Source organism: Heptranchias perlo, chromosome 4 (assembly GCF_035084215.1).
Source record: "Heptranchias perlo isolate sHepPer1 chromosome 4, sHepPer1.hap1, whole genome shotgun sequence".
Taxonomy (NCBI): domain Eukaryota; kingdom Metazoa; phylum Chordata; class Chondrichthyes; order Hexanchiformes; family Hexanchidae; genus Heptranchias; species Heptranchias perlo.
In genome coordinates this window covers 766,896-790,879 of record NC_090328.1, presented here as the reverse complement: position 1 = coordinate 790,879, position 23,984 = coordinate 766,896, and the positions used below count along the sequence as shown (strand labels likewise).

Below are 23,984 nucleotides of genomic sequence, written 5' to 3'. Positions count from 1 at the left end.
TTAGCAGGCAAAACTGTCATCGAACAAAGAGCGGCCTTAAAAGAGGAAATGGTTCGGAGAATTGCAAATGTGACATCCTTGTTCAAAAAAGGTGTAAGGATAAACCCAGCAACTACAGGCCAGTCAGTTTAACCTTGGTGGTGGGGAAGCTTTTATAAACAATAATCTGGGACAAAATTAACAGTCACTTGGACAAGAGTGGATTAATTAAGGAAAGCCAGCACGGATTTGTTAAAGGCAAATCGTGTTCAATTAACTTGATTGAGTTTTTTGATGAGGTAACAGAGACGTTGATGAGGGCAATGTGGTTGATGTTGAAGGTGTTTGATAAAGTGCCACATAATAGGCTTGTCAGCAAATTGAAGCCCATGGAATAAAAGGGGCAGTGGCAGCATGGAAACGAAATTGGCTAAGTGACAGGAAACAGAGAGTAGTGGTGAATGGTTGTTTTTTGGACTGGAGGGAGGTGTACAGTGGTGTTCCCCAGGGGTCAGGACGAGGACCACTGCTTTTTTTGATATATATTAATGACTTGGACTTGGGTGTATTGGGCGGAGCAGGCACGAGGGAACATAGGAACAGGAGTAGGCCATTCAGCCCCTCGTGCCTGCTCCGCCATTTGATAAGATCATGGCTGATCTGTGATCTAGCTCCATATACCTGCCTTTGGCCCATATCCCTTAATACCTTTGGTTGCCAAAAAGCTATCTATCTCACATTTAAATTTAGCAAATGAGCTAGTATCAATTGCCGTTTGCGGAAGAGAGTTCCAGACTTTTACCACCCTTTGTGTGTAGAAATGTTTTCTAATCTCACTCCTGAAAGGTCTGGCTCTAATTTTTAGACTGTGCCCCCTACTCCTAGAATCCCCAACCAGCGGAAATAGTTTCTCTCTATCCACCCTATTCGTTCCCCTTAATATCTTATAAACTTCGATCAGATCACCCCTTAACCTTCTAAACTCTAGAGAATACAACCCCAATTTGTATAATCTCGTCTCGTAACTTAACCCTTGAAGTCCGGGTATCATTCTAGTAAACCTACGCTGCACTCCCTCCAAGGCCAATATGTCCTTCCGAAGGTGCGGTGCCCAGAACTGCTCTCAGTACTCCAGGTGCGGTCTAACCAGGGTTTGGTATAGCTGCAGCATAACTTCTGCCCCCTTGTACTCTAGTCCTCTAGATATAAAGGCCAGCATTCCATTAGCCTTCTTGATTATTTTCTGCACCTGTTCATGACACTTCAATGCTCTATGTACCTGAACCCCTAAGTCCCTTTGGACATCCACTGTTTTTAATTTTTTACCATTTAGAAAGTACCCTGTTCTATCCTTTTTTGATCCAAAGTGGATGACCTCACATTTGTCTACATTGAATTCCATTTGCCACAGTTTTGCCCATTCACCTAATCTATCAATATCGCTTTGTAATTTTATGTTTTCATCTACACTGCTTACAATGCCACCAATCTTTGTGTCATCGGCAAACTTAGAAATGAGACTTTCTATGCCTTCATCTAAGTCATTGATATATATTGTGAATAATTGAGGCCCCAAGACAGATCCCTGCGGGACTCCACTAGTCACATCCTGCCAATGTGAATACTTACCCATTATCCCTACTCTCTGTCGCCTTTCGCTCAGCCAACTTCCTAACCAAGTCCGTACTTTTCCCTCGATTTCATGGGCTTCTATCTTAGCTAACAGTCTCTTATGTGGGACCTTATCAAATGCCTTCTGGAAGTCCATATAAATAACATCCATTGACATTCCCCTGTCCACTACTTTAGTCACCTCTTCAAAAAATTCAATCAGGTTTGTCAGGCACGACCTACCTTTCACAAATCCATGCTGGCTCTCCCTGATTAACTGAAAATTCTCGAGGTGTTCAGTCACCCTATCCTTAATTATGGACTTCAGCAATTTCCCCACAAGGCTGAATGGCCTACTCCTGTTCCTATGTTCCTATGTTTCTTATGTTTCCTATGGTAGAATGGGTGGACACGTGACAGATGAATTTTAATGCTGAGAAGTGCAAAGCGATACATTTTGGCAGGAAGAATGAGGAGAGGCAATATAAACTCAATGATACAATTCTAAAGGGAGTGCAGGAACAACAAGACCTTGGGGTATATGTGCACAAATCTTTGAAGGTGGCAGGACAGGTTGAGAAAGTGGTTAAAAAAGCATATGGGGTCCTGGGCTTTAGAAATAGAGGCATAGAGTACAAAAGCATGGAAGTTATGTTGAACCTTTACCATAGAAAGGTTACCATGATGTGGGTAACACCTCTCTGTCTGCACACTGTGATTGCCGTGGCAACGGGCAGTTGGAAAGACTATCTGTAATCACCAGGTATTGTTCTGTGATTTATAAATGCGAAGGGTTCGAGGATTTCATTTCCACAACATTCACCTGAGGAAGGAGGAAGCCTCCGAAAGCTTGTGAATTTCAAATAAAATTGTTGGACTATAACTTGGTGTTGTAAAATTGTTTACAATAGAAAGGTTACAGCATGGAAGGAGGATATTGGGCCCATCAAGTGCACAAGCAATCCAGCTAGCGAGATTTTACAACTGAGTGGCTTGCTTGGCCATTTCAGAGGGCAATTCAGAATCAACCACATTGCTGTGGGTCTGGAGTCACATATAGGCCAGACCGGGTAAGGACGGCAGGTTTCCTTCCCTGAAGGACATTAGTGAACCAGATGGGTTTTTATGACAATCCGGTAGTTTCATGGCCACCATTACTGATACTAATATTTTAATTCCAGATTTTTATTTAATTAATTGAATTTAATTAATGAATTGAATTTAAATTCTCTAGCTGCTGTGGTGCGATTTGAACTCATGACTCCAGATTTTAGTCCAGGCCTCTAGATTACTAATCTAGTAACATAACCACTATGCTACCGTACCCTGCATCGTTGCTGGGTTAAAATCCTGGAACTCCCTTCCTAACAGCACTGTGGGAGAACCATCACCACACGGACTGCAGCAGTTCAAGAAGGCGGCTCACCACCACCTTCTCAAGGGCAATTAGGGATGGGCAATAAATGGCGGCCTCGCCAGCGACGCCCACATCCCATGAACGAATAAAAAAAAAATCCAGCTAGTCCCACTTCCCTGCCCTTTCCCCTGCAAATTTTTTTCCTTTCAAGTACTTATCCAGTTCCCTTTTGAAGGCCATGATTGAATCTGCCTCCACCACCCCCTCGGGCAGTGTATTCCAGATCCTAACCACTCGCTGTGTAAAAACGTTTTTCCTCATGTCACCTTTGGTTCTTTTGCCAATCACCTTAAATCTATGTCCTCTGGTCCTTGACCCTTCCACCAATGGGAACAGTTTCTCTCTATCTACTCTGTCTAGACCCTTCATGATTTTGAACACCTCGATCAAATCTCCTCTCAACCTTCTCTGTTCCAAGGAGAACAACCCCAGCTTCTCCAGTCTATCCACGTAATGAAAGTCCCTAATCCCTGAAATCATTCGAGTAAATCTCTTCTGCACTCTCTGCAAGGCCTTCACATCTTTCCTAAAGTGCGGTGCCCAGAACTGGACACAATATTCCAGCTGTGGCCGAACCAGTGTTTTATAAAGGCTCATCATGACTTTATAAAACACTGGTTCGGCCACAACTGGCGCCGCACTTTTGGAAGAATGTGAAGGCCTTAGAAAGGGTGCAGAAAAGATTTACTGGAGTGGTTCCAGGGTTGAGGGACTTCAGTTATGTGGCTAGACTGGAGAAGCTGGGGTTGTTCTCCTTAGAGCAGAGAAGGTTAAGAGGAGATTTTATAGAAGTGTTCAAAATCATGACGGATTTGGATAAAGTAAATGAAGAGAAACTGTTTCCATTGGCGGAAGGGTCAAGAACCAGAGGACACAGATTTAAGGTGATTGGCAAAATAACCAAAGGCGACATGAGGAAAAACTTTTTTATGCAGTGAGTAGTTATGATCTGGAATGCACTGCCTGAAAGGGCGGTGGAAGCAGATTCAATCGTGGCTTTCAAAAAGGTAAATACTTGAAGGGAAAAAATGTGCAGGGCTACGGGGAAAGAGTAGGGCAATGGGACTAACTGGATTGCTCTTGCAGTACAATGTGGATAAATGTGAAGTTATCCACTTCGGAAGGAAAAACAGAAAGGCAGAGTATTATTTAAATGGTGATAGATTGGGAAATGTTGATGTACAAAGGGACCTGGGTGTCCTCGTACACCAGTCACTGAAAGCAAACATGCAGGTGCAGCAAGCAGTTAGGAAGGCATATGGTATGTTGGCCTTCATTGCAAGAGGATTTGAGTACAGGAGCAAGGATGTCTTATTGCAGTTATACAGAGCCTTGGTGAGACCACACCTGGAATATTGTGTGAAGTTTTGGTCTCCTTACCTAAGAAAGGATATACTTGCCGTCGAGGGAGTGCAGCGAAGGTTCACCAGACTGATTCCTGGGACGGCAGGACTGTTGCAGGAGGAGAGATTGGTTCGACTCGGCCTGTATTCACTCGAGTTTAGAAGAATGAGAGGGGATCTCATCGAAACATGTAAAATTCTGACAGGGCTGGACAGACTAGATGCAGGGAGGATGTTTCCCCTGGCTGGGGGGGCCAGAACGAGGGCTCACAGTCTCAGGATACGGGGTAGGACATTTAGGACTGAGATGAGGTGAAATTTCTTCACTCAGAGGGTGGTGAACCTGTGGAATTCTCTACCACAGAAGGCTGTAGAGGCCAAGTCACTGAATATATTTAAGAAGGAGCTAGATAGATTTCTAGACTCAAAAGGCATCAAGGGGTATGGGGAGAGAGCGGGAATATGGTATTGAGATAGAGGATCAGCCATGATCATATTGAATGGTGGAGCAGGCTTGAAGGGCCGAATGGCCTACTCCTGCTCCTATTTTCTATGTTTCTTACAAAGAACTGGCACAAGCTCGATAGGCTGTATGGACTCCTTCTGTGCTGTAACCATTCTATGATTTTAAACACCTCTATCAGCCTTTAATCTCCTCTGTTCCAACTAAAACAGCCCCACTTTTTCAAGTTGTTCTTCATATTTGTATTTCCTCATACCAGGCAGCATCCGAGTGAATCTTCGTTGTTCCTTCTCTAAAGCCTCAACATCCTTCCTATAATGTGGAGCCTAATACTGCACACAGCACTGTAACTGTGGTGCTCCAGCTTTTAGTGCAGACCCTCTGTAACCATAGGAATGAGGCAGGAAGGTCCCAGCCCTGCCACCTCAGATTTCTACATTTGTGACCCAGAAGCATTTCTAGTATTGCCCCAAGCTGCTGCTCAAGGGCCCTGCACCTGGATTCTCCCCCACGTCAGATTGGTGGGATTGACGGGGCCAGGCATCAAGGTGGAGTATGGTTTTGGCAGAAGAACATGAGTCTCGGTGGAGTTTGATGTGGTGATGGATGGTTAAATCATTTGAGCGCCAGATACACTCAAGTTTCTGCCCCCTGGATTTGAAGAAGTGAAGATGGGGGAGAATGACCAGGATAAGGGAGAGGAAGTGTTTTGCTGGGGACAAAGGCATCGAAAGGGAAGGTGAGGGAGTGATTGAGCAAATCAACAGCTGCCAAGATATTGTGGTGAATGGAGGGCCAAAGACGAGGCAGTTGTGAGTTTGAAAGTGCCGTTGTAAGTGACCTGGTGTGGGTGGGGGGTGGTGAAGAGAGGTTTTTCCCCACGGTAGATGTAGAAGGAAATGGAGTTGAAAAGGGATGGGGAATGTTGGGAGTGAGGGAAACACAGAACTGTTCAGAGATAGTCTTGTTAGCCATTGAAGTAGAGAAGTCACGGAGGACGGCAAGTCTGAGGGGGAGGCCATTTTATGGGTCAGAAAGTTTATATGGAGGGAAAGGATTAGGGAGGTCAGGAGGGTAATGAATTCAGAGGAGAGAGGGCAAGAGGAACTGAGTTAGAGATTTAAATCACTGCAGATCAGAAGTTACTCAGTGGAGAGGCTTAGGGAGGATACCTTGATGAGAAAATTGAGCTGGGACTGAGCAAGCAGTAGAGAATGAGGATTTTGGAGAAGGCAGAGGAGTCAAACAAGGTGAGGAGCTCAAAACGAGAAGGTGCCAGAAGAGTAGAGGGAGAGACCAAGGGATAACTGCCACCATGGCAGTGTGGGCGGGGCAGGAGGTGGAAGGTACAGCCTGATGGGGAGGCTTCAGTTAAGGACAAGGGGTCGCCACTTGGAAGCCAAGTTTCAGTCAGAGCCAGGATGTCAATGCAATCACCCTCAATAAGGTCATGGATGGCTAGTGCCTTGTTTGCGAGTGAATGGATCCGCTGATAGAGTCCACAAGGTCAGTGGTGGGTCAGGTGAGCGGGACGGGAAGGAGTTGGTGACCTAGCAGCACAGGCCGGATTTATGGGCACAGACCGCCCATACTCCAGGAGGGCTAGTGCTGGAGGGTAGCAGCAGGCTCAATACCAGTGTGAATGTGAGGATTGCAGCCCTGAGAAGAGGAACAGGCCTCCCTTGCAGGACCCGTTTTATACGGGCACTTACACAGAATGTACAGCACGGAAATAGGCCATTCGGCCCAACTGGTCTATGCTGGTGTTTATACTCCACATAAGCCTCCTCCCTCCCTAATTCATCTCACCCTATCAACATGTCCTTCTATTCCTTTCCCCCTCAAGTGCTTATCTTGCTTCCCCTTAAATGCACCTTACACTAGTCACCTCAACTACTCCTTGTGGTAACAAGTTCCACATTCTAGCCACTCTCTGGATAAAGAGATTTCTCCTGAATTCCCTATTGGATTTATTAGTGACTATATTATATTTATCGTCCCTTGTTTTGAACTCCCCCACAAATGGAAACATCTTCTCTATGTCTAACCTATCAAACCCTTTCGTAATCTTAAAGACCAGATCACCCCTCAGTCTTCTGTTTTTGAGAGAAAAGATCCTCAGCCCCAACTTAGACCATGATCAGGTGCTCCATTCACATTGTGGTGACCTCCCCTTATTGGCATCATGACTGGGGCGTTAATTAGCCGAGTGCAAAACTGGTGCACAGGCTCCAAGTGCATGAGATATGCCCGGGTCAGCTTGTTGATTAGCTTGGGTATCAGGTGCTCGATAGGCCGGAGCGTCCCAGAGCGCGTTGAGCTGGGGATGGATGTGGAACACTGTGACAGGAACCATAGATCACTTATCAGTTCCACCGTTTCTTCGGTTCTACTTTAGACAACTTCTACACACACACTCACAGATATACTCATACAAAGCTGTACATACCGTTTGTCTCCTATAACTTTTGCCATAGCAGCGCTGAGATCCCGGGCTTGCAGCTGGTTGACCTGGATGGTCAGACCTAGGCCCTTTGCCTCCGCTCTCACCATGTTATCGAACTGATCTCCAAATAGTGGAATTCCAATTACTGGCACTCTGTGGTACACCGCTTCCATCAGGCTGTTAAATCCACCATGAGTCACCAAGAGACGAGCCTTTGGGTGTCCTATCAGCACACACAGAGTTAACATCACTTGAGAAAGGCCTTAGGGCCTCGCCAGACAGGCTTTTCAACTCCACTGGTTTATTTTCCAATTAGAAATCATCCACAGATTAATTATCAGAATTAAACCGCAGTAGAAATACACCGGAACTCTAGCTGCAGTCTGACCAGAACTGGACACAGTGCTCAAGGTGGGTCTGACCAGAACTGGACACAGTGCTCAAGGTGGGTCTGACCAGAACTGGACACAGTGCTCAAGGTGGGTCTGACCAGAACTGGACACAGTGCTCAAGGTGGGTCTGACCAGAACTGGACCCTGTACTCAAGGTGGATCTGACCAGAACCCTGTACAGTTTGACCATTACCTCCTTTGACTTGCATTCTACTGTTCTGGTGATGTGGATCAACATCTTATGGGCTCTGCATTGGTTGGACATGTTTAGCATTGAGTTTACGAAAACTCCTAGATTTGTTTCAGCCTCATGCTTCTCTATTTCATACAGTAGAATCATGGAAAGATTACAGCACGGAAGGAGGACATTCGGCCCATTGAGTCCGTGCTGGCTCTATGCAAGAGTAATCCAGCTAGTCCCACTCCCTGCCCTAACCCCGTAGCCCTGCAAATATTTTACTTTCAAGTACTTATCCAATTCCCTTTTGAAGGCCATGATTGAATCTGCCTCCACCATCCCCTCGGACAATGCATTCCAGATCCTAACTACTCGCTGTATAAGAAAGTTTTTCCTCATGTCACCTTTGGTTCTTTTGCCAATCACCTTAAATCTATATCCTCTGGTTCTCGACCTTTCCACCAATGGGGACAGTTTCTCTCTATCTACTCTGTCTAGAACCTTCATGATTTTGAACACCTCTATCAAATCTGCTTGTAACCGTCTCTGTTCCAAGGAGAACAACCCCAGCTTCTCCAGTCTATCCACGTAACTAAAGTCCCTCATCCCTGGAACCATTCTAGTAAATCTCTTCTGCACCCTCTCTAAGGCCTTCACATCTTTCCTAAAGTGCGGTGCCCAGAACTGGACACAATACTCCAGTTGTGGCCAAACCAGTGTTTTATAAAGGTTCATCATGATGTCCATACTTTTGTGCTTTATGCCTCTATTTATAAAGCCCAGGATCCCGTATGCTTTTTTAACCATTTTCTCAACCTGCCCTCCCACTTTCAACGATTTGTGCACATATACCTCCAGATCTCTCTGTTCCTGTACCCCTTTTAGAATTGTGCCCTCTAGTTTATATTGCCTCTCCTCGTTCTTCCTGCCAAAATGTATCACTTCGCATTTTTCTGTGTTAAATTTCATCTGCCACGTGTCCACCCATGCCACCAGCCTGTCTATATCCTCTGGAAGTCTATCACTATCCTCCTCACTGTTTACTACCCTTCCAAATTTTGTGTCATCTGCAAATTTGGAAATTGTGCCCTGTACACCCAAGTCCAAGTCATTAATATATATCAAGAAAAGCAGTGGTCGCTGCACTGACCCCTGGGGAACACCACTGTACACCTCCCTCTAGTCCAAAAACAATCGTTCACCACTACTCTCTGTTTCCTGTCCCTTAGCCAATTCTGTATCCATGTTGCTGCTGCCCCCTTTATTCCATGGGCCGCAATCTTGATGATAAGCCTACCATGCGGCACTTTATCAAACGAGTTTTGAAAGTCCATAAACTACATTGCCCTCATCGACCCTCTCTGTTACCTCATCAAACACGATTTGCCTTTAACAAATCCGTGCTGGCTTTCCCTAATCAATCCACACTCGTCCAAGTGACAATTCTGTCCCGGATTATCGTTTCTAAAAGTTTCCCCACCACTGAGGTTAAACTGACTGGCCTATAGTTGCTGGGTTTATCCTTACACCCTTTTTTGAACAAGGGTGTAACATTTGCAATTTTCTAGTCCTCTGGCGCTATACAAATTAAGAATTAAGAGCAGGAGTAGGCCATTCAGCCCCTCGAGCCTGCCCTGCCATTTGATAAGATCATGACTGATCTGATTGTGACCCGGAATTTATCTAACTCAGCCTTAAGAATATTCAATGACCCTGCCTCCACCGCTCTCTAGGGAAGGGAGTTCCACAGACATGACCAACTTAGAGAAAAAATTTCTCCTCATCTCTGTCTTAAATGGGAGACCCCTTATTTTTAAACTGTGTCCCTAGTTCTAGTCTCTCCCACAAGGGGAAACATCCTCTCAGCATCTACCCCTTCTAGTCCCCTCAGGATCTTATATGTTTCACCTCTCATTCTTCTGAATTCCAATGTATACAGGCCCATATACCACCCCGTATCTACGGATGTTTGGAATATTATGACCAGTACCTCTGCAATTTCCACCCTTACTTCTCTTAGCAACCTAGGATGCATCCCATCTGGACCTGGTGACTTATCTACTTTAAGTACGGCTAGCATTTCTAGTACCTCTTCTTTATCAATTTTTAGCCCAACTATATCTTCCTTTACTGAGACTCAGGCAGCATCTTCCTTGGTAAAGACAGATACAAAGTACTCATTTAGTACCTTGGTCATCCTCTCTGCCTCCATGAGTAAATCTCCTTTATGGTCCCTAATCGGCCCCACCTCTCCTCTTACATGCCTGTAGAAGACTTTTGGATTCCCTTCTATGTTGGACACCAGTCTATTCTCACACTCTCTCTTTGCCCTTCTTATTTCCTTTTTCACTTCCCCTCTGAACTTTCTATATTCAGCGTGGTTCTCACTTGTGTTATCAACCTGACATCACTATGTTCATATAAGTATTTCAACACCATTCGAGCAGTACATGAGTTGCCAAATTTTCCTTCCCATGTGCAGCACTTTACATTTGTCTGCATTAAATTCCATCTCCCACTGCTCTGTCCACTTACATATTTTGTCCAACCTGTTCTGTAATTTCTAAACTTCCTCCTCCCATCCCATATCCCCTCCTTGTTTGAGATCATCACTATGCCTCAGACCAGATGTTAAAATAAAGCCGCATCCATAGTAGCACTATCTGAAGAGGAGCAGGAAGTTCTCCCAGTATCCTGGCCAAGATTCATCCCTCTACAAACAGCTTTCAGCCAAGGAGGCGAGAACGTCCTCTAAAACAAAGCAAACACCTTTCGGAATGGGTTGTGGGCATAATGTCTCACCGAGCAGGTCATTCTGAGGGAGCCAATCCACCAGCTTGATGTTGGGTGCAAGATGGACATCACTTGGCCAGTGCCCGCGCACATGCCGCCAGATTACCACCTGTGGGAGCTGTGAGAAGGCGGTGTTCATTTCCTTTAGCACCGTGGGGAGATTGACGGAGCACAGCATGGAACCAAGAGTCACCACCACAAAGCCATTCTCTCCAGCAGTCAATATGAAATCTTCCAATTCCTAATAAGAATGAGTACAGGTCAACGTTACAATATTCTGCAGAGCAAACAGAGCCAGCTACAGCTAGTAGAAAAGAACCAAGTTACACTGATGGGCCCAAAGAGGTGTTACTGTAGCCTAGACCAATGGATATAAACAGGGAGATCCCAAACATCTGAGGCACATGGACTTACCAAAAGAGACCCAATTACAGCCCAAAAACCACAGCGACAGAGAGAGCCCATTGCTGCTGGGATACATGCGGATCATCAGCAGGAGCCTCCAACAGCCAGACACATGAATATAACCAGAGAGACCTGACTGAGGCCCAAGGATTGGAGATAGAGATAAATACACTGAGGGATTGAAGACTGAGAGAGAAACATGCAGAGATTGGAGATAGAGAGATACACACAGAGATTGGAGCTAGAAAGAGAGACACTCTGAGGGATTGGAGATAAAGAGACACACAGAGATTGGAGATAGAGAGATACACACTGAGAGATTGGAAATAGAGAGATACACACTGAGATTGGAGATAGAGAGATACACAGGCAGAGATTGGAGATAGTGAGATACACACAGAGATTGGAGATAGAGAGATACACACAGAGATTGGAAATAGAGAGATACACACTGAGATTGAAGATAGAGAGATACACAGGCAGAGATTGGAGATAGTGAGATACACACAGAGATTGGAGATAGTGAGATACACACAGAGATTGGAGATAGTGAGATACACACAGAGATTGGAGATAGAGAGATACACACAGAGATTGGAAATAGAGAGATACACACTGAGATTGAAGATAGAGAGATACACAGGCAGAGATTGGAGATAGTGAGATACACACAGAGATTGGAGTTAGAGAGATACACACTGAGATTGGAAATTGAGAGATACACACTGAGATTGGAGATAGAGAGGTACACACACAGATGGGAGATAGAGAAACACAGATTGGAGAGAGTGAGATACACACAGAGATTGGAAATAGAGAAACACACAGAGATTGGAGATGGAGAGAGATACACAGATTGGAGACAGACAGAGAGACACTCTGAGGGATTGGAGATAGAGAGAGACGCACAGAGATTGGAGATAAAGAGACACACAGAGATTAGAGGTAGAGAGAGAAACACAGAGACTGAAGATAGAAACACAGATATTGAAGATAGAGAGAAACACACAGAGATTGGAGATAGACAGATACACACGCAGAGGTTAAGACAGAGATACACAGGCATTGGAGATAGAGATACACACTGAGATTGGAGGTAGAAAGAGAGACACTCTGATGGATTGGAGATAGAGAGAGGAACACTGAGAGATTGGAGATAAAAAGAGGCACACAGAGATTGGAAGTAGAGAGAGAAACACAGACATTGGAGATAGAAACACACACTGAGATTGGAGATAGAGAGATACACACAGAGATTGGAGATAGAGAGAGACACATAGGGCCCGATTTTAGCAGGGCTGCGGGTTCTTGGCGGATGGGCTAGCGGGCGCGTGGGTAACGCGCCCGGTGAAATTAGTGGGTTTCCCGTGCGATCGTAGCCCAGGGGGAAGGCTGCTCCCAGTTTAATGATGCCTCACTCCAGGTATCAATACATGGGGTGAGGAGGAGGGGGAGGACAGAGATCTTCCACCCGGCGGGCGGGAGGAAGTGGCCCGCCTCCGCCACCAGGAAGACCTGGCTCGAGGTGGCAGAGGGGGTCACCTGCGCCACCAACATATCGCCCACCTGCATACAGTGCAGGAGGCAGTCCAATGACCTCAGTAGGTCAGCCACAGTGAGTACACGTAGTCCTTCCCCTACAATCCGTCTGCCACAACACTGCCCCCACCCCACATCTCCTTCGGTACTGCCAACACTACTCTGTCACATCACCCCTCATACCCACTCAAACCTCATCCTCATCTTACCTGCACCTACTCACCTCGCCAGTACTCATCCCGCCACTACCACTCAACCCAATCCTCATACAATCTCATGGCTCTATCTCATACTCACCCTCTCGTGCATCTCTCTCACGGTCAGCCTCACTCAACCTGCCACCACCTGTGCTGCAGCCACAGGGCATGCATCACATATGTGCAGTAGGCAGCGTAAGGCAAACGTGTCGTGAGCATGAAGGGGATGCACAAGGGTGTTTGAGGGTTTGTCATGGGTGTTACTTATATTGAATTTCAGAACAACTCACATCACACATTATATTGTCACCACTACTGCCATGTCTTCGCGAATCCTGTCCGGTTTGTGCAATAATGCCCGCTCCTGGGTATCACTATGAGGACCCACCACTGATGCCACCCATTGTGTCACTGCAGAGTGGGTGTAGGTGTATTTGCAGGGCTCTTCTGCGCAGACGACTGAGAGACATCGGCGATGTCCCCGGTTGCACCCTGGAAGGCTGCGGAGGAGAAGTTCGGGAGGGCAGTGGTGACTTTGACAGCGACAGGTAGGAAGATGGTGCACGGGCTAGGCAGGAGCAGCTCGGCATGAAAGAGGCTGCAGATGTCCACGGCGACATGTTGAGTGACTCTGAGCCTCCGTGTGCACTGCTCCTCAGAGAGGTCCAGGAGGCTGAGCCTCGGTCTGTGGAACCTGTGGCGAGGGTAGTGCCCTCTGCGACGCATCTCTCTCTGCGGTAGCCCTCCCTCCTGCTGTACAGGTGGATGTGTCACAGCACTCTATTGTGGAGCTCCACGTGTCAGAGGTGGACGGCGTGGATGGCGAGGCTGGTGAGGCTGGTGATGCTGTTCGCCCTCCGAGGAGGTCATGACTGCAGCTACGGCGGCCCCCATCTGCAAGATGTACATCTGAGGGGGTCCGCAAGGTAGGTACATGTCTCCGGACCCCGGGGTAAGTGTGCAGGTTGGTGACTTTGACTGTCAGGAGGAGGGTAGTGGAGGCCAAACTTTGTCCCAAGTGACAGAGTGGCCTCCTGCAATGGGTGAGGGTCTCCCCCCCACCACCTGTCAAATGGACCTTTGCAGCTGCCACAGGCTGACAGCTGCAACACGTCCATTCGAGCTGGGAGTGTTTCCCCCAGTGTGGGAAACAGTCCCATGTTGTTCAAAAATCCCACATAGTCCCTTAATCAGGTCAGTTAATGCCTAACTAAATATTGTCAAGTGGCATCCCGCTGGCTTTAATTGCCTGCGGGATTCCCACCAGCAGGGGCTGCGCGCGCACGCCGGCGCGTCAGCGGGGAACCCGGAAGTGGGCGGGATCGAGGCAGGATCCGGTCCCGCTCCTGGATTTCCCCACCGAGAACGCAGCCGATAGCGGGTGGTAAAATCGAGCCCATAGAGATTGAAGACAGTGAGATACATATGCAGAGATTGGAGATAGAGAGGGACGCACTGAGAGATTGGCGATAGAGAGATACACACACAGAGATTGGAGATAGAGAGACACAGAGAGAGTGGAGATAGAGATACACACAGAAATTGGAGATAGAGAGATATACACGCAGAGATTGGAAATAGAGACACATTGAGGGATGGGAGATAGAGTTAATGCACTGAGAAACTGGAAATTGCAAAGTGAGTGACCTCAGCAGTTACCTGGGAGACCGGCCTTGCTGGTTTAGAAAGTAATCCTCCAACACATACTACATTAGGGAGCAGTGGCCTTGGAAATTCCAAGGTGAAATCTGAATTGTAGATTGACAACTCTGCCTTTAGATACAACTCAGAGAGATTGGGCTCAGATCCAGCTGGGAAGCAAGTCTTGATGGCTTTCTCAAACCGTGCTTGAATCATCCTTTCCACCACAAATGAGCTCAGGAACATCATGGAATTCTTCAGCCTACCCCAGAATTCCATGCGATCTGTGAGCAGGGAGCGATGCATAGGAACATAGGACAGTGGGGTCGGCAGCCCAAACTGGTGCCCGTTCCAAAAGTTCCCCACGTGGACAGCCACAAAACGTAAACTGAGCTTCTCCGCTACCAGGAACGAGCAAGGGTTGAACGCATCTATCACTGCAATGTCAAACTCCTCGCTTTTTAAAGAGTTCATGAGATCTGTGTCACCCATTATCCACTCACACTGAAGTGCCAAATGGCCCATAAAATCCAGAAATATATTCAAATCGTCTCTGTAAAACAGAAAGGAATGATTGGTCACAATCTATGCACAATGACATGAGTACAGGAAGGAAGAAGAAGGGAGGAAAGGACACCACAGCCCCTTCAAAGTTTGTCTCCAACAGTCTCTCTCATTATAGCTTCGAGCTCCATTGCCTTTTTGTTTCCCCTCCAGCCCCTGGCAAATTATTCCAAAATTTTTCCACTATGTTTTTTATCCTAGTACATGCTCTTAGCAGGACATGAGACTGGAGAGATCTTTTGCTTTAGCTGCAGGATTTTGTGAAATGGATTCCTAGATAATTCTGGGCTGTGTCATAGAAACACAGGAACAAGAGTAGGCCATTCACCCACTCGAACCTGTTCCACCATTCAGTCAGACTATAGCTGATCTGTGTCTCAATCCCATTTACCCACCTTTGCTCCATATCCCTTGATACCCTTACCCAGCATAAATCTAATCGACCTCAGTCTAGAAAACTTCAACTGACCCAGCATCCACAGTCTTTTGGGGGAAGAGTTCCAGATTCCCACTATCCTTTGTGTGAAAAAGTATTTCTTGATTTCACTCTTAAACAGCCTAGGTCTAATTTTAAGATTGTGCCTCCTTGTTCTGGATTCCCCCACCAGAGGAAATAGTTTCTCTGTATCTACCCTATCGAATCCCTCTATTATTTTAAAAACCTCAATCAGATCACTCCTCCACCTTCCAAATTCAGGAATATAGCCTAGTCTATGCAACCAGTCCTCATAATTTAGCCCTTTAAGCCCTGGTATTATTCTGGTGAATCTGTGCTGCACCCCCTCCAAGGCCAATATATCTTTCCTGAGGTCGGGGCCCAAAACTGAACACAGTCTCCAGATGGGGTCTGACCACGGCTCTGTACAACTGAAGCATCACTTCCTCACTTTTGAATTCCATTCCAAATTAACATCTTCAAAGATAAAGATAAAGATGAATAATAAAGGTCAAAAAGCAAAGACTCCACCCAACCAGTTCATCCTCCCACAGCCCCCGCACTAGTGTGTAACTCCTGAACAATATCAAAGTATTGGTATCCAATGCCACCCGAGAGACTATTCCAGCTACTGATCACTCTGCGTGCACCCTGGCAGGAGTCCTCAACTTGCCTTTCCTCATTTTGTACCTGTGTCCCCTGGTCCTCAGTTGTGGCTTCACTTGAAATCATGCTCAGGATTAACTCCACTATTCCATTTACTATCTTCCACGCCCTTGTGGTAAAGTATTGCAATCTAATAACCCTCTGTGTGAAAACATTTCTTCTAACTTCCCCCTTCATTCTTCTATTGATAATCTTCAGTTTCTGCCTCCTTGTTACCAATTCACCAATCGGTGGGAGCAATCTTTCACTATTTACCTTTTCAGAATTTTGAAAACTTGTATTAGACCCCTCCCCCAATGACCGTCTCTGTTCCGGTAAAGCCTTTCTCCATAACTACAACCTCTTGTTCCTGATATAATTCGAGTGAATCTTCACTGCCCCCCTTCCATCCTCTAATATTCTTCCTATAACAAGGTGCCCAGAACTGTACACAACATTCCAGCTGTGTCCGAACCAATATCTTGTACAGATCCGACGTAACGTCCTTGCTTTTCTGTCCAATGGCCCTGTGTATAAAACTTGGGCTACCATTTTCCTTTTCACATGACTTTTGCCAACTGCATTCCCAGCTTCAGATAGTGTGTCCCCTCTCTCTCCCCCAACCCCCTCAGTATTCTGGGATGGATACCTTCTGGGCCTGCAGACTTTTACAATTTCAGTCCCATTACCTTTTTCTAAATAGTTTCCTTTTGATTATTTGTTTCCTGTAGTGTTTCTTCTACACCCTCCTCAGCTACTTCTTATTAACGCCCTGGCCATTCCCCTTTATATCGGTTGTCAACCTTAGAGTCATAGAGTCATAGAGTTATACGGCACGGATAGAGGCCCTTCGGCCCATCGTGTCCGCGCCGGCCATCAAGCCCTGTCTACTCTAATCCCATATTCCAGCATTTGGTCCGTAGCCTTGTATGCTATGGCATTTCAAGTGCTCATCCAAATGCTTCTTGAATGTTGTGAGGGTTCCTGCCTTTCAGGCAGTGAGTTCCAGACTCCAACCACCCTCTGGGTGAAAAAGTTCTTTCTCAAATCCCCTCTAAACCTCCCGCCTTTTACCTTGAATCTATGTCCCCTTGTTATAGAACCCTCAACAAAGGGAAAAAGCTCCTCAGTATCCATCCTATCTGTGCCCCTCATAATTTTGTACACCTCAATCATGTCCCCCCTCAGCCTCCTCTGCTCCAAGGAAAACAAACCCAATCTTCCCAGTCTCTCTTCATAGCTGAAGCGCTCCTGCCCTGGTAACATCCTGGTGAATCTCCTCTGCACCCTCTCCAAAGCGATCACATCCTTCCTGTAGTGTGGCGACCAGAACTGCACACAGTCCTCCAGCTGTGGCCTAACCAGTGTTTTATACAGCTCCATCATAACCTCCTTGCTCTTATATTCTATGCCTCGGCTAATAAAGGCAAGTATCCCATATGCCTTCTTTACCACCTTATCTACCTGTTCCGCCGCCTTCAGGGATCTGTGAACTTGCACACCAAGATCCCTCTGACCCTCTGTCTTGCCTAGGGTCCTCCCATTCATTGTGTATTCCCTTGCCTTGTTAGTCCCTCCAAAGTGCATCACCTCGCACTTTTCCGGGTTAAATTCCATTTGCCACTGTTCCGCCCATCTGACCAACCCATCTATATCGTCCTGCAGACTGAGGCTATCCTCCTCGCTATTTACCACCCTACCAATTTCTGTATCATCAGCGAACTTACTGATCATACCTTCTTTCATACCTCCTCAGCTTTCTGCATTACTCCTTTTACTTTTTTTTTTCTCTTCCCTATATTTGTCCTTTTTAATCTCACTTTTGCTCTAATCTCACAGTTATAGAGTGTTGCTTGATTTGCTTTGGGGAGGCAGCAGGCGACATTCATGGATAAATGCTTATTGCACTTGTGTAATATTCCTTGGTTTGATTTTATCGGATGTAAGGAATCTTACAACACCAGGTTATAGTCCAACAATTTTATTTTAAAATCACAAGCTTTCGGAGATTATCTCCTTCGTCAGGTGAGTAGTGAATGAGCTACATCATGATTTTATCGGAGGCAGTGACTGCTTACTTTAAATGGACAGTGGGAGCAAAAGGGAGAAGAAACAAGGTAAGGGCAAGAAGAAAGAACTTTACAATTAATAGATTATAGATTGCATGGACTGGCAGCCCCAGTGTATATTAGAGACTAGCAGCCCCAGTGTATATTTATAGAGAATAGCAGCCTCCTATTAAATTATAAATAACAGCCTACCTGCCCTGAAGGAACAATTTCTGCATCTCCAGAAACCATTCGTTGTAGCTGGACAAGTATTCCTCGCTCGCAGACCATGACGTCATTCGGTAACTGTTGTTTCTCGCAGTGTAGTTTAGCCCTGTCACAATTAGAAAAATGTAGCATGCTTTAAAAGCAGAAACCAGACAACAGGTACAGGTAGGTCTGGGATACAGGCGACGGTGGGTCTGGGGTACAGGCGCCGGTGGGTCTGGGGTACAGGCGCCGGTGGGTCTGGGGTACAGGCGACGGTGGGTCTGGGGTACAGGCGACGGTGGGTCTGGGGTACAGGCGACGGTGGGTCTGGGGTACAGGCGACGGTGGGTCTGGGGTACAGGCGATGGTAGGGCTCGGCTGCAGGCGCCGGTGGGGCTGGGGTACAGGCGATGGTGGGTCTGTGGTACAGGCGACGGTGGGTCTGGGGTACAGGCACCGGTGGGTCTGGGGTACAGGCGATGGTAGGGCTCGGCTGCAGGCGCCGGTGGGGCTGGGGTACAGGCGATGGTGGGTCTGGGGTACAGGCGATGGTGGGGCTGGGGTACAGGCGATGGTGGGGCTGGGCTGCAGGCGATGGTGGGGCTGGGCTGCAGGCGATGGTGGGGCTGGGCTGCAGGCGATGGTGGGTCTGGGCTGCAGGCGATGGTGGGGCTGGGCTGCAGGCGATGTTGTGTCTGGGCTGCAGGCGATGGTGGGGCTGGGCTGCAGGCGATGGTGGGGCTGGGCTGCAGGCGATGGTGGGGCTGGGGTACAGGCGATGGTGGGGCTGGGGTGCAGGCGATGGTGGGTCTGGGGTACAGGCGACGGTGGGTCTGGGGTACAGGCGACGGTGGGTCTGGGGTACAGGCGATGGTAGGGCTCGGCTGCAGGCGCCGGTGGGGCTGGGGTACAGGCGATGGTGGGTCTGTGGTACAGGCGACGGTGGGTCTGGGGTACAGGCACCGGTGGGTCTGGGGTACAGGCGATGGTAGGGCTCGGCTGCAGGCGCCGGTGGGGCTGGGGTACAGGCGATGGTGGGTCTGGGGTACAGGCGATGGTGGGGCTGGGGTACAGGCGATGGTGGGGCTGGGCTGCAGGCGATGGTGGGGCTGGGCTGCAGGCGATGGTGGGGCTGGGCTGCAGGCGATGGTGGGTCTGGGCTGCAGGCGATGGTGGGGCTGGGCTGCAGGCGATGTTGTGTCTGGGCTGCAGGCGATGGTGGGGCTGGGCTGCAGGCGATGGTGGGGCTGGGCTGCAGGCGATGGTGGGGCTGGGGTACAGGCGATGGTGGGGCTGGGGTGCAGGCGATGGTGGGGCTGGGCTGCAGGCGATGGTGGGGCTGGGCTGCAGGCGATGGTGGGGCTGGGCTGCAGGCGATGGTGGGGCTGGGGTACGGGCAATGGTGGGGCTGGGCTGCGGGCAATGGTGGGGCTGGGGTACAGGCGATGGTGGGGCTGGGCTGCAGGCAATGGTGGGGCTGGGCTGCAGGCGATGGTGGGGCTGGGCTGCAGGCGATGGTGGGGCTGAGGTACAGGCAATGGTGGGGCTGGGCTGCGGGCGATGGTGGGGCTGGGGTACAGGCGATGGTGGGGCTGGGCTGCAGGCGATAGTGGGGCTGGGGTACAGGCGATGGTGGGGCTGGGCTGCAGGCGATGGTGGGGCTGGGGTACAGGCGATAGTGGGGCTGGGGTACAGGCGATAGTGAGGCTGGGGTACAGGCGATAGTGAGGCTGGGGTACAGGCGATAGTGAGGCTGGGGTACAGGCGATAGTGGGGCTGGGGTACAGGCGATAGTGAGGCTGGGGTACAGGCGATAGTGAGGCTGGGGTACAGGCGATAGTGGGGCTGGGGTACAGGCGATAGTGGGGCTCGGGTACAGGCGATAGTGAGGCTAGGGTACAGGCGATAGTGAGGCTGGGGTACAGGCGATAGTGAGGCTGGGGTACAGGCGATAATGAGGCTGGGGTACAGGCACCAGTGTGGCTTGCTGGAAGATCATGGTAAGTTATTTTGATGTCGGCTTGCCCATTCCAAAGGCTTTGGAGAAGTCAAAATATTAACAAATCATACATCAAAGTATCCTGGAGCTGTGTAGGATGATGTAGAGACAATGGTGGGTGAGGGATTACACATACCTTTGATTCTAGGGTTTCCAATCTGCAGCAACATGTTCACATCATGTCCACTCTCATGAAACAGGTGAGAAATTTCATCGAAAAGCAGAAAGTGGCTTCCTCCTGCAGACAGAGCAAGGAAATAGTTCAGACACGCTGAGCTCCTGAGTCAAATCTCCTCGACTCATTATTTCCCCGTTTGTGCACAAAATCCAGGCCTCTTCCATAACCGGGGGAGTACAGAATACCATTGTGTTCTACCAGCCTCCAGTATCACTGTTCTGATGGTCTGGCCCGGATTAAATCTCACCTCTGCCCGCGCTCCCATCTCTCGCCTCTGCCCGCGCTCCCATCTCTCGCCTCTGCCCGCGCTCCCATCTCTCGCCTCTGCCCGCGCTCCCATCTCTCGCCTCTGCCCGCACTCCCATCTCTCGCCATTATCTCTACTCCCATCTCTCGCCTCTGCCCGCGCTCCCATCTCGTGCCTCTGCCCGCACGCTCATCTCGTGCCTCTACCCGCGCGCCCATCTCTCGCCTTTACCTGTACTCCCATTTCTCACTGGTCAGTGTGATCCGATCTCATTTATTTTATAGGGCATAACTTCCTATTGTGGCAGAATGGCAGTTGGAAGACCAGAACGCAAATCTCACCGCCTGATCCTGGATGGCTGTTTCTGGCTGCAGCCCCGGGCTGTCCATAGATTTCCTCTTTGGATTGAGCTGCCGCAGGGAGCACCGGCCCAGCTGGGAGGAATTGAAAGCGCTGCATTCTCCCTGCCAGATGGGAGACGGGGCTGACTGCTGCCAAATTGGTTGTAATCTTCCAGAATTCACTCAATTCTGGAAAGGTCCCAGCAGATTGGAAAACTGCAAACGTAACACCCCTATTCAAGAAGGGAGTGAGACAGAAAGCAGGTAACTATAGACCAGTTAGCCTGACATCTGTCATTGGAAAATGCTAGAATCCATTATTAAGGAAGTAGTAGCAGGACATTTGGAGACTCATCATATAATCAAGGAGAGTCAACATGGTTTTATAAAGGGGAAATCATGTCTGACAAATTTATTAGAGTTCTTTGAGGAAGTAACGGGCAGGGTGGATAAAGGGGAACCAATGGATGCCGTATATTTGAATTTCCAAAAGGCATTCGATAAGGTGCCACATAAAAGATTACTGCACAAGATAAGAGCTCATGGTGTTGGGGGTAATATATTGGCATGGATAGAGGATTGGCTAACTAACAGAAAACAAAGAGTCGGGATAAAAGGGTCATTTTCAAAATGGCAATCTGTAACTAGTGGGGTGCCGCAGGGCTCAGTGCTGGGGCCTCAACTATTTACAATATATATCAATGACTTGGATGAAGGAACAGAGTGTCTTGTGGCCAAATTTGCTGATGATACAAAGATAGGTGGAAAAGCAAGTTGCGATGAGGACACAAAGTGTCTGCAAAGGGATATTGACAGGTTAAGCGAATGGGCAAAAATTTGGCCGATGGAATATAATGTGGGAAAATGTGAAGTCATCCACTTTGGGAGGAAAAATAAAAAAGCAAAATATTATTTGAATGGAGAAATACTACAAAATGCTGCGGTACAGAGGGATCTGGGTGTCCTCGTACATGAAACACAAAAAGTCAACATACAGTTGCAGCAGATAATCCAGAAGGCAAACGGAATATTGGCCTTTATTTCTAGGGGGATGGAGTATAAAAGCAGGGAAGTCATGCTACAACTGTACAGGGTGCTGGTGAGACCACACCTGGAGTACTGCGTACAGTTCTGGTGCCCTTATTTAAGGAAGGACATACTTGCATTGGAGGCAGTTCAGAGAAGGTTCACCAAGTTGATTCCGAGTATGGAAGGGTTGTCTTATGAGGAAAGATTGAACAGGTTGGGTCTGTACTCATTGGAGTTTAGAAGAATGAGAGGAGATCTTATTGAAACATACAAGATTCTGAGGGGACTCGATAGGGTAGATGCTGAGAGGATGTTACCCCTCATGGGGGAATCTAAAACTAGGGGGCATAGTCTCAGAATAAGGGGTCGCCCGTTTAAGACAGAAATGAGGAGGAATTTCTTCTCCCAGAGGGTCGTGAATCTTTGGAATTCTTTACCCCAAAAAGCAGTGGAGGCCGAGTCATTGAATACATTCAAGGCTGAGTTAGACAAATTTTTGATCAGCAAGGGAGTCAAAGGATATGGGGAAAAGGCGGGAAAGTGGAGTTGAGGTAAAAATCAGATCAGCCATGATCTCACTGAATGGCGGAGCAGGCTCGAGGGGCCGAATGGCCTACTCCTGCTCCTATCTCTTATGTTCTTATGGTCTAAATTCCTGCAACATGCAGCTATGTAGCCCACGCATGCCCAGATTCACAGACCATACGGCAAGAAGTGAGGGAGAGGAGGACCTCTCTACTTTCAAGGACATGCTGCCATGAAAAGACCTTGTGAAACACTGGTCAGGAGATAGCTGACGGGGTGAATGAACAATAGAATGGCTACAGCATAGAAGGAGGCCATTCAGCCCATCGAGCCCGTGCCAGCAATGCTGGTAGTGCCATCTAGATTCCTACATTACAACAGTGACTACTCTTCAGAAGTACTTCATTACTTGTGAAGCACTTTGGGACATCTTAAGGTCATGAAATGTGCTATTTAAATGCAAATACTTCTTCTTTCTAGAGGGCTTGGCTTAAAGCTGCTCCATTGCTGTGGCTCAGTGGATAGCACTCTTGTCTCTGAAAACAGAAGGTCACAGGTTCAAGTCCCACTCCAGAGAGTTGAGCACAAAATCCAGGCCTCATTCCCAATGCAGTACTGAGGGTGTGCTGCACTGTAAGAGGTGCCATCTTTCAGATGAGATGTTAAACCCAGGCCCTGCCTGCCCTCTCAGGTAGATGTAAAAGATCCCATAGTACTATTTGAAGAAAAAGCAGGGGCGTTCTCCCTGGTGTCCTCGCCAACATTTTTCACTAAAACGGATTATCTGGCCATTTATCTCATTGCTGTTTGTGGGACCTTGCTGTGCGCAAATTGGCTGCCACGTTTCCTACAACAATGACCACACTTCAAAAGTACTTCATCGGCTGTGAAATGCTTTGGGACGTCCTGAGATCGCAAAAGATTTATAAATGCAAATTCTTTCTTTTTTTCATTGGATCTGTAGGAAGTGATATGAGCTGCGATCCCCTGGTTTAAATGGGCTGCAATTCAGGGGCCAGCAGCTGGTGTTGCTCCACTGGGGAAGTTCAGCCTTCTCATACACAGCCTCGCACAGAAATCCAGCAAGGATGACCTTGGCCTGTACAGTCCCTGGCAGGGTAGATGTGCCTAGGGGTTAGACAGTGCCTACGCTGCCAGAATAGCCTGACCTCCACCTGCTCCTGTTCCCGATCCCTCATCTCCCTCCTCCTCATAAAAGAGAGAACAAGGAGATCTACATGGTAAGCTCCATAGTTCCTGAAGGTTTCCAGTAATCTGGGTCTAGAATGTTGCTGAGCCCCTTTCCTGCAAAACTAACACTGAAGTCCTGACCTTTAAACTCACAGCTCCTGAAGATA

General features: G+C 48.0%; 1 protein-coding gene across 3 annotated transcripts in view; it reads right to left on the bottom strand.

The window, feature by feature from the left end:
- The window catches only part of LOC137320680 (UDP-glucuronosyltransferase 3A1-like), a 90,449-nt gene that overhangs the window by 3,035 nt on the left and 63,430 nt on the right, over positions 1 to 23,984 (bottom strand). For all 3 annotated transcript variants that reach the window (XM_067982357.1, XM_067982356.1, XM_067982358.1), the window contains exons 3-7: positions 20,443 to 20,544; positions 18,311 to 18,431; positions 14,423 to 14,957; positions 10,632 to 10,863; positions 7,263 to 7,482 (exon numbers count right to left, since the gene is read on the bottom strand). In XM_067982357.1, coding sequence (XP_067838458.1) covers positions 7,263 to 7,482; positions 10,632 to 10,863; positions 14,423 to 14,957; positions 18,311 to 18,431; positions 20,443 to 20,544 — 1,210 coding nt within the window. The remainder of the gene's footprint in view (positions 1 to 7,262; positions 7,483 to 10,631; positions 10,864 to 14,422; positions 14,958 to 18,310; positions 18,432 to 20,442; positions 20,545 to 23,984) is intronic.